At 51.9% G+C, this 10,517-nt stretch overlaps 2 protein-coding genes across 2 annotated transcripts in view; one reads left to right on the forward strand and one right to left on the reverse strand.

Moving 5' to 3' along the window:
• The window catches only part of FHOD1 (formin homology 2 domain containing 1), a 37,978-nt gene extending 32,460 nt beyond the window's left edge, over positions 1-5,518 (forward strand). Inside the window, 8 exon segments of the mRNA XM_020989365.2 lie at positions 2,946-3,128; positions 3,385-3,504; positions 3,623-3,784; positions 3,911-4,101; positions 4,182-4,374; positions 4,470-4,626; positions 4,704-4,898; positions 5,163-5,518. Of these exon segments, the coding sequence (XP_020845024.1) occupies positions 2,946-3,128; positions 3,385-3,504; positions 3,623-3,784; positions 3,911-4,101; positions 4,182-4,374; positions 4,470-4,626; positions 4,704-4,898; positions 5,163-5,245 (1,284 nt within the window). The 3' untranslated portion in view covers positions 5,246-5,518.
• Positions 5,519-5,671: 153 nt separating this feature from the next.
• Positions 5,672-10,510, reverse strand: TMEM208 (transmembrane protein 208). The gene is made up of 6 exons (XM_020989366.2): positions 10,388-10,510; positions 7,644-7,739; positions 6,925-6,984; positions 6,672-6,808; positions 6,428-6,512; positions 5,672-6,025 (listed from the first exon to the last, which is right to left on the reverse strand). The coding sequence occupies exons 1-6, from the start codon at positions 10,391-10,393 to the stop codon at positions 5,888-5,890; spliced, it is 522 nt and encodes a 173-aa protein (XP_020845025.1). The 5' UTR covers positions 10,394-10,510; the 3' UTR covers positions 5,672-5,887.
• Between the last annotated feature and the right edge of the window lie 7 nt (positions 10,511-10,517).

The raw sequence follows: 10,517 nt of genomic DNA on the forward strand, positions 1-10,517 counted from the left end.
ATGGATGAGTTTGAGAAGGAAACCATTACTCTTAGAGATCTCGGTGAATCATATGATATGTAATGTGCCTTTGGTTCACCAAAGCGTCAGTGGTTTTTTTCTCAAATAGAATTCGTTCATTGTCCAACTAATAGTCTGTTATCCTGAGGAGCAGCTAGATGACCTGAGTTCAAATCCAGTCTCAGACACTTAACTAGCTGTGGGTTCTTGGGCAAGTCACCTAACCTCTCTATGCCTCAGTTTCCCCCATCTGTAATATATCTTACAGCCTATGTTACAGGGCTGCTGTGAGGATAAAATGAGATATTTGTAAATGTTTTGCAAACCTTAAAGTGCTCTCTAGGGGTAGCTAGGTGGATAGAGCTCTGGCCTTGGAGTCAGGAATACCTGAGTTCAAATCTGGCCTCAGATACTTGACACTTGCTAGAACTGTGTGACCCTGGGCAAGTCACTTAACCCTGATTGCCTCACGGGAAAAAAAAAAGTGCTGTCTAAATGCTAGCTGTCCCATCAATATGGGCACTACCACCCACTGTATAGATTGCAACCCATTGACGGCTACTCATCCTATTTGACTCTTTCTCTGAGGCCTGCTCCAGGTTTGCTGCAGCCTGTGCACCCACGGCGCTGTGCTACGCTCCCAGCCTGGTGCGATACACCTTTCTGATCAATCATCCAGGCTGTCTTGGGCTGGAAATTTGTTTCACTCTGTCTTTTTGTGGGTTCTGCTGCTTCAGAATTTGTTTAGAGCCGTTTTTTATGAGTTATTTGGAGGGGTTTGGGGGAGAGCTCAAGCAAGTCACTGCTTTCACTCCACCATCTTCCTATTTGACTCTTTCTCCACCCCAACCCCCAATCGAATAAACTCTTTACAAGGGGTCCACTTAACATACCAGGGACTCTCCTCTAGATTTTTTAACATCACCAGGATATCCATGGCACAAACAAGCTGTATACCAGTTATCCCAGGGGCTCATTATATGACTAGCCTTCATCCTATTCCTCTCTGGTTTTGTCTCCCTCTTCTCCTGTGTGATTCCCAACTGGTCATATGTCGGTGCCTACTCACACCAACCACAGACCTTTCAGTTACCTCTTGGGGGACCTGCCACTCTAATTCTTTGCAGATAGGGCATGTATAGGACATGTAGTCATATGCAGCCTACAGGTGAAAAAAGATGAGCTTTTTTTCCCCCAGGGTTATTGAAAGAAGCGTGCATTTCCAAATGAAATTCAGTCCATTATCTTCTTCCCAGTCCATTCCAATCTTAGCTCCTTGACCAGCTTGGGGCTGTCCATCCCTGTATCATGGTCTGGCCAATGGACATTCTTCATCCACTAGGCTTTTCCTGTGTAGAGTTCAAGCTGACCACACATTTACCCTGCACTTTAAGGGTTATAAAATGTGTTTCTAACCACAAACCTGTGAGGTGGGTAGTGCAAGGATTATTAATACTGTCTTAGGAAACTTGGAGAAAGAGATTTGCTCCAGGTCACCTAGCTAGTTGAGAGTGAGTCCTGAGATTCCACTATGGGTCTCAATGCTGCTGCCATCAGGCTGCTGCCCTGAGGCAAATCTGCTGGTTCCAGGCAGGGAATAATCCTCGTGTCCTTCCCAGAACCTGCTGTTCAAAGTTTCTCTGTAACCTGGACAATACCAACTGCTCCTCTTTCTGCCCCATCCCCTGGGCTTTGGATAGCAGCTCCCTCCCATCTCCTTCTAGCAATACAACTCAATCTCAGCTCTGCCCACAAGCCAGAAGTAGATTTCCCAAGGATAGAGGTCATTTGGTCCACATCTTTCTTTTTACAAGCAGGGAAACTAAGGAAGCCTGGAGAAGGGGGTGGAGTTCAGAGCTCAGAATTCACTCAGACCCCTCTGGTTTGGACTCATGTTTCTGACAGAGGTAGAAAACACAGGACTCGGAGCTTGGAGGAATTGACAGAATCCAAGGATTCCATCCCAGGGATCCTTGATCAGCTTCTGCATGGCCAATACACATTTCTGGCCAAGCCTGACTCATTTTCCCAGACTGGCCTTTGGTTTCAGAATGTCACCTCTCAGTTTCTTCATCTCCAAAATGGGAGAGGGGTGATATTCAGCTCAGCATTCTAATGTCCCTTTTGCTCCACTGATCTACAACCCGTCTCTAGACGTCTAAACTGTCTCTTAGTTTTCCCACTAACCAAGGAGTGTTATTAATCAGCCTCCACCTGGGGTTTTCCAGTTTCCTACAATTCCACCCAGTCCCCCAGGGGAATAAGTAGGTGGTCACACACCTTCCTCCTCACCACCCTAGGAAACATTTGTGCTTCACACATTTTAAATACATAATGCATATAGCCATAGGATGAATTAGTCATATATTATGTAGTCATGTAGTGGACACCTGTACTTTCTTTTTTTTTTTAAATAAATTTTCATTTTATTTTATTTTATTTATTTATTTTTGGTTAGGCAATGGGGTTAAGTGACTTGCCCAAGGTCACACAGCTAGTAAGTGTTATGTGTCTGAGGCTTGATTTGAACTCAGGTCCTCCTGAATCCAGGGCCGGTGCTCTATCCACTGCGCCACCTAGCTGCCCCTGACACCTGTACTTTCTACCTGCCAATCAAAAAGGGCTATTTCTTCACAGGGCAGCACCTTAGGAGTGGTAGCACCATCCCAAGAGGGATTTTGCTATCATCTTGTTAAGGGCCAGGAGTTAATTCTGCACAGATGGAGGTGGGTCGGTTGGGGTCATGGGAAACCTGTACTTGTCCCAAAGGTTCAAATTCTGGCCCCGTGTGACCTTAGGCAAATTGCTTTACTCTCTGGGTAGGTCTCCTCTGCTCTAAAATAAGAGGACTGGGCTCAGTGCTTCCCAGAACCCATCCAGCTCCAAAGTCTGGTCCTATGACAAATGGGGAGATACAAGCTGAGGGGCCCATGGTATATCCACAGAAGTTGCTGACAATGATGCCTACGGAGGAAGAAAAGCAGAAGATCCAAGAGGCCCAGCTGGCCAACCCGGACATCCCATTGGGTCCAGCTGAGAGCTTCCTGTTGACCCTCGCCTCCATTGGCGGGTTGGCTGCCCGACTACAGCTATGGGCCTTTAAGCTAGATTATGAGACCATGGAACGGGTATGACTGAACCTGTTGGAATAAGCCCAAGTCGGGTTGGAAGTAGGTATGGGAGGGAGTGGTACATTGGTATTTTGAGGCTCAATAGCAAACAAAGAAATGGTAGAAGAATCAATCCTTTGCAGAAGGGTTAACGATAAAAGTACTTTTTAAAAAACAGAATTTTTTTCAAATGGTGGGACAAATGTTTTTTATATGCCTCCGGATCAGAGGGTATCTAAGTGTAGTAACTGTGGGACCCGTCCCCACCCGCTAGGAGATCGCAGAGCCGCTGTTTGACCTCAAGCTGGGGATGGAACAGCTGGCCCAGAACCCTACCTTCCGCTGCATCCTAGCAACCCTGCTGGCTGTGGGCAATTTCCTCAATAACTCCCAGGTGAGTGGGACCAGAAAGGGGGAGAAGCTCAGCTGCCCCGCACTGAGGGGGCCCAGAACTGGAGGACAAAGGAGGGGAGGGAGTTGGGCACTGTAGGCTGAGCCTGTGGCCATTTCAGAGCAGTGGATTTGAGCTGAGCTATCTGGAGAAGGTGTCTGAAGTGAAAGACACTGTGCGGAGGCAATCCCTGCTGTATCATCTCTGCACCCTGGTGCTCCAGAGCCAGCCAGAGTCCTCGGACCTCTACTCGGAGATCCCAGCCCTCACTCGGTGTGCCAAGGTCAGCTGGGGGGAAATGGAGGCCCCACTGCTCCTCAGTGCCGGGGAGGATGGTCCCGGGGGGGGGCAGTGAGGGGGGTGGGGGGAAGCTGCCCACCCAGGCTAGGGACCACATCACTGCTTCCAGGTGGACTTTGAGGTGCTGGCTGAGAACTTGGGGCAGCTGGAGCGGCGGAGCCAGGCGGCAGAGGAGAATCTGAAGAGCCTGACTAAACACGACCTGACGCCTGCCCTGCGTGCCCGCCTCACCCACTTTCTAAGCCAGTGTGTCAGGCGCATTGCCATGCTCAAAGTGGTACACCGACGCATGTGCAACAGGTGGGATGCGGGGGAGGGGGAAGGGAGGAGGCGCCGCTTCAGGCGGAGGCTCGCAGGCCTGACCGTACAAACGCCCCCAGGTTCCGCGCCTTCCTGCTGTACTTAGGGTACCCGGCAGAAGCGGCCCGAGAGGTGAGGGTGATGCAGTTTTGCCAGACGCTTCGAGAGTTTGCCCTGGAGTACCGGACGTGCCGGGAGCGCGTTCTCCAGCAGCAGCAGAAGCGGGCCACGTGCCGCGAGCGCAACAAGACCAGGGGGCGTATGATCACGGAGGTAACCTTCTCTTCTGCCGGCCCGACCCCAATCTGTCCATGCCTTTTCTGGGCTGTGCAGTGACCCAGAGCTGACCCTTTCCCACTCCCATCCAGACAGAGAAATTCTCATCGGTATCTGAGAAAACCTCCTGCCTCCTGCCTGTGGCTGTGGGGAGCGGCCCGGGTCAGGGGGACAGGGACACTGATGTCACCATGCGGAACGTGTTGATCAGTGGGTCTGAAGCCCCAACCCACAACCGAAGGAGCCGAGGTAAGGGGCTGGGAGTTGGGGCATTCGAACATTGCTTCCTTCTCTTTCATCTCCTGAACCGGCCCCAATCTCTCCAGGCACGGCCCACAACAACCCTCCTGCAGCAGCACCAGTGACCCCAGCAACACCCCCTGAGGAGACCCCAGGCTCAGGCTCTCCCACTGACGCTTCGGATGAGATCATGGACAGACTGGTGCAGTCCGTGACCCGGAGCAGTCCCCGAACCCTGGCTGCCCGGGAGCGAAAGCGATCTCGGGGCAACAGAAAGTCCTGTAAGTAACAGCTCTGAAAAGATACTGAGGCTGGAAGAAACATTAGAGCTCATTAGACCAACCTTGCTCATTTTACAAATAAGCCAGCTGAGACCCCCAGATGGAAGGGACATGTTTCCTAGTTCTGTACTCTTTTCCTTTTTTTTTTTAATACTCTTCACCAGTGCACCAATCCACTACTACTTCCTGCTTCGATCTCCATTCCCTCTGGGCCTGTAGGGGGCCCTTGCCCCATTGCCAACCAATGTTGTTTCCTCTCTGCAGTGAGAAGGACCCTGAAGGGCGGCCTTGGTGAAGACCTGGTGCAGGCATTGGGACTGAGCAAAGGGCCTAGCCTGGAGGTGTGAGAGGGGCATCCCCCACTACCTCCCACTCAAGGAGCCTCCCAGAGCATGGCCTCTAGACTCCAGGGAGGTGAGGGGGATGGGCAGTGGGGGAGAAGAGGCGAGAAGCTGGGTCCCCTCCTCCCAGCCATTTCATTACTTTGTGTGCCCTTCGGTCCAGGGGCCTGAGCAGTATTACTGGTGTGTGAGCCTGTGTGCTAGGCATGTGCGTGTGTGTGTGGGGTTGTGTGTGAGAGACGTTCCTAGCCTAGAGGAATAAAGGTATTCCTTAACCAACCAGCTGTGCTGTTTCCTGCTGGAGGGCCCTTCGGCTACCTGGGGAGGCACACGGGAGCCTTGTAGCCCCGCTGGGGACTCCATCTTGGCATGGTGAAGTACACTCTGCCCAGCAGGTGCCCCCCCCAACACGTCAACACAGATACACACAGCTCCCAGCTTTGGCTCTTTATTATAACAAGCCACCCCCCTCCCTCTGCCCACCCTGACCCAGTTCATCTAGATGTCCAGGTCCCATGGGCTGTCTGTTTCTCCTGGGCAGTCACAGAGCAGGACCCAGGCACTGGATAGGCAGGGCCTGCCCTGACCCTGAGCCTCGCTCAGTTCTGCTCAGTTCCGTAGCTGCGGCTGGCCTTCCACCACCTCTGGCTACAACCGCTTCATTTGTCGGCGCTCCTGCCTTCGCTGGCGCTTTTCATTGGGCTCGGCAATGGAGTTGGCTGACTCGGCTGTGAGCCAGGGGCTCAGGATGTTTACCCACAGGAGGTAGAGTGCCCGGCCTGGAGCCTGGGAGGAAACGGGGCAACGAAGGGCTTAGGCAGATTGGGACACGGTGGCTTGCTGGAGAAGACAACAGTTTTCAAGTATACATAGGGGAGGGCTGTGACCCAAGAAGGCAGAACTGAGACATGAGGGGCCATTAGGGCAGGAAGCCAGATTTCAGCTCAGCCTAAGTAAGAACTGTGTAACAGCAGTCCACCTTGGAAGGTGGTGACTGCTTGTCCGGGATGGCTCAGAGGAGACCCCTGCGTGGGCACAGGGGGCAGGACAGATGAACTGAATGGTTCCCCTCTGCCCCCGACAGAAGGCTGTGTAGGTGGGGTCTCACCCCCCCCCGCCCCGGGCCAGGGAAGCACTCTTCAGCATCAGGCACATGTGACCCCCCTCCAGCCCCTCAATCCTACTCACCAAGAGCCAGAAGTACCACACATAGAGGGAGAAGCAGCTGAGCACTTGGACAATGGCTGTCAACAGGATCACGTCCTTCAGGTGCCTTGTGGGGAGGTGGGGGCAGGGAAGGAACAGTCAGAGGCTGAGGTGAATTTAGGGGGCCCCTGGGGACGATGGACTTGGAAAGGCCAGGCACAGGGCCCGGGGGAAGGAGTGAGCTGGCAGCAGGTCCCGCTCACCTGGGCTGGCAGGGGACACTCACTCTGCCATTCCCTGCTCCATGTTGAGGTCAATGCCACTGTCCGCCAGAGCCCCATCCTCTGAGAAGGCTGCCTTGGCCATGGAGCTCATGGAGCGGTAGCTGGCCCCATACACAACCGAGCTGAACACGAGGGCTGTCTGTGGGAAACACAGAGAGTCAGTGCCCCCAGGGGAGGCTGGGGGAGAAGGAAGAGATCTTGCCAGGCTGCCTTTGCCCAGGGGTAGCTGGGGTAGGGAGGGGTCAGAAAACATACCCAGGCCCAGAACGATGCCGAAGAGTAGAAGATCACAAGGGTCACGATGCTGTAAACTGCCTGGAACCAGAAACAAGGGCAGCAAGTCAGGACAAAGGGCAGAATCCTCAGCCATCCCCCTACTCTTTGCTGGGATAACCTTCCTATGCTGCCAGACACCCGCAGCAGAAACCAACTCCCTCCCCTCTGCTGAGCATGGTAAAAGTTGAGGGGAAGAAGGGGTAAAAAGCTCTGTGGACACAAAGCCCTAGCATGCCAGGGAGTAGAAGACTGAGCTGGATATCCCTGAGAGTCTCTACTAGTGGAAACAAACTGTGCAGACCTGAGGATGGGGGAGGCAGGTCAGAGCTTCGTCCGGGGTCCTGCACCCCACCCCACTCTGGCTTTCCCCAGTTTGGTTCTCATGAAGCCCATGATAAGCTTCAAAAGATAATGAATGAGTGCTCAATGGGTGCTGCTCCCAGGTTTGACCTTTCACTTCTCTGAAACTGTTGCGAAAGACACTATGGGTGTCTGCCAGCTTCCAATTAACCCACAGTGCTCCTACTGCTTGATAAGAAGGACAACCTACCTTCAACACCCACAGGACCGGCTTTATCCCCACCCAGGACTCAGCGTCCAGCATCTACATAGCTCCCACCCAACCCCAAACCCCAAAGTGATGGAGATCCCACAATAACTCTCAAAGCTCAGCATAAAGAGGGCATAGGAACACTCACAGTGGCACCCAGGATGATCCGAAAGTAGAATCTCAGGGTTTCCTTATTCTCCTCAAATATCTGCTTCTTCCCCTTCGTGCCCACCTTTCCTTTGGGCTACAGGCAAGTCAGCAAGAATTGGAGGCTTGGAGGAGACACTTCAGCAGGCCCAGCCCTGCCCCAACCTTTCATGCCTTCCCCCAACTTTTTTATTTAATGCCTCTGCACCACCCCCCTCCCCTCAAAATACCAGGTCTGATTCATTCCAAAAATCCATCCATAACCACCCAGCTCATCTTCATCCTATGATCCAATATCCCTTCTGGTAGAGCTAGTCTTTGTACTATCCTTGGATACATGCCCTAACCGTTCCCACCCACATGGGGTGGGGGGGTTCTCCCAACTCTTCGAGGTCCATAAGATCATAGTTTGGGGGCTGGAAGGGGCATGTCTCCTTATTTTATGAATGAGGAAACCAACCCCAAAGGGGTTAAGAGACTCATCCGGGGTCACCCAGGCAGCAGAACCAGCCCTTTCATGGATCTTCCAATGTCCCTCCTCTACTCAAGAACCCTTAATGGCCTCACCTCACCTCTAAGGCCTGTTGTCTAGGATAAAATAGACACTGTACTCTTTGGCTTTTAAAGTCTCTTACAACCTGCTTCCAGCCTACCCATAAGCCAAGCTTAGGGCACATTACTCACAAGGTCTATGCTCCAGCCAGACTGGCCTGCAAAGTCCATCTTCCACCTGAGAACCTTTGCACAGCCTATTCCCCAATGCCTGGAATGCCCTCACTCCTCATCTCCACTCAGTAGAATATCAGAACCCCTCCCCTCCTTCACAGCTTGGCACAAGTGCCACCTCCCACAGGAAGTCTATCTTGGCGCATTCTCCCATGTGAGTGCTCTTCCTAGGGGAATTATTTTGAACCTATTTATGTCATTTCCTTGGAAGAATGTATGCTCTTGAAAGCAGGAAATGTTTCATTTTTGGTTCTGTATCTCCAGCAACTGGCATAGTGCCTCTATACTATATCACTTGAAATCTAAACAGTTCACATGGATTCAGTTATCATCTCTTATGTCTATGGTTCTCAGATCTACTTATCCAGCCCCACTGACCACCAGTCTATAGCTCCAACTGACTGGATGTCCCACAGACATCTACTAGAATCAACATGTCCGGGGCGGCTAGTTTGCGCAGTGGATAGAGCTCTAGCCTTGGAGTCAGGAGGACCTGAGTTCAAATTTGGCCTCAGACACTTGACACTTACTAGCTGTGTGACCCTGGGCAAGTTACTCAACCCCGATTGCTTCACCAAAAAGAAAAAAAAATCAACACGTCCAAAACTGAAATCATCATCTTCCCCCTACCCCCACCCCATGTCCTCCCCTCTCCTAACTTTCTTATTATGGTAGCCACCCAGGCTCACTTGGGTGACATCAACAATTCCTCTCTATCACCCTACCCCCATATTCAATCTCCTTCCAGGTTCTGACAATTTTACTTTCCTAACTTCACATATATAAGCTCCCTTTTCTTATCTGACCCTACAACCACTCTGATGCAGCCCTTTTGGTTGGCGTGGGCCTCCCTGCCTCAAATCTCTGCCCACCCCAGTTCAAACCCATTCAGCTCCCAAAGTGATCTTCCTAAAGTGAAGATCAAGACTATGTCACCTCCCTATTAAATAAACTCCAGTGGTTTCCTATCACTTCTAGGATCAAATATAAAATTCTCTGATGTTCAAAGCCTTTCAAAACCTGGCCTCTTCCAACCTTTCCAGTCTTTTTACACCTCATACACCACACCTCCCGCATACTTGGTATATCAGTGTCACTGGCCACCTTGCTGTCCCCAGAAAAAGATACTCCATCTCTCTGATCAAAATATTTTATCTGGCTGTCCCTCAATCTGGAATGCTCTCCCTCCTGTCTCCACTTCCGGTATACCTTCAAGTCCCAGATGAAATCTCACCTTGTGCAAGAAATCTTTCCCAACCCCCCCCTTAATACCAATACTTTCCTTCTGTTAATTATCTCCAATTTATCCTGTATATAGCTTGTTTGCACATTGCTTTTTGCATGTTGTCTCACTCATTAGACTTCAAGATCCTTGAGGGCAGGGACTATCTTTTGCCTCTTTTTGTATCCCTAATGCTTAGCATTGTGCCTGGCACATTATAGGTACTTAATAAATGTTTGTTGATTTATTGATTCTGCCTTTCTTTGCACCTCCAGAGCTTAGCGCAGAGCCTGGCACATAACTGGAGCTTAATAATGCTTGCTGATTCACCATTCTTTGACAGAGCAGGGACTTATCAAATATGCGCTGATTGAACATGCCACCTTGGCACATTCCACTATGCCGCCTTACTCCCCTTGGGCCCTCACCTTGGTTCATTCCACTATGCCCCTCGCTCCCCTTGGGCCCCCACCTTGGTACATTCCATTATGCCCCTCATTCCCCTTGGGCCCCCACCTTGGTACATTCCACTATGCCCCTCATTCCCCTTGGGCCCCCACCTTGGTACGTTCCACTGTGCCCTCGCTCCCCTTGGGCCTCCACTTTGGCACGTTCCACGAGCCCCTCGCTGCCCTTGGGCCCCCACCTTGGCACATTCCGTCACCCCTGCCCCCTGCCTTTTGGTAGTTCCCGGTCTCCTTTTGCGACTCAGACTATTTCCTTCACTGGCATTCCTTTTGACAAGCTTCCTCAGACTTGGGTCCTCGCCCTCCCCCCGTACCTCGTCTCATCCTTACCGCCATGGTGTCACCGAGCCACCAACTCCGGGACGGAGAGGAGAACGAACGGCGGCAATGGGCGCCGGGCAGCACCAGCTCAGCAGGGAGAGCGCACCGGGTGGGGGAAGGGGGAGGAGGAAGGGTCGCA

The sequence above is a fragment of the Phascolarctos cinereus genome, unplaced genomic scaffold (assembly GCF_003287225.1).
Source record: "Phascolarctos cinereus isolate Bilbo 61053 unplaced genomic scaffold, phaCin_HiC Scaffold_2;HRSCAF=192, whole genome shotgun sequence".
NCBI classification, from domain to species: Eukaryota; Metazoa; Chordata; class Mammalia; order Diprotodontia; family Phascolarctidae; genus Phascolarctos; species Phascolarctos cinereus.

Coding starts and splice junctions, on each gene's coding strand:
- TMEM208 (XM_020989366.2), bottom strand. Junction 6,513..6,671: donor ATGGAGCAGGGAATGGCAGA/GTGAGTGTCCCC, acceptor CCTCCCCACAAG/GCACCTGAAGGACGTGATCC. Junction 6,026..6,427: donor TGTGGTACTTCTGGCTCTTG/GTGAGTAGGATT, acceptor GTTTCCTCCCAG/GCTCCAGGCCGGGCACTCTA.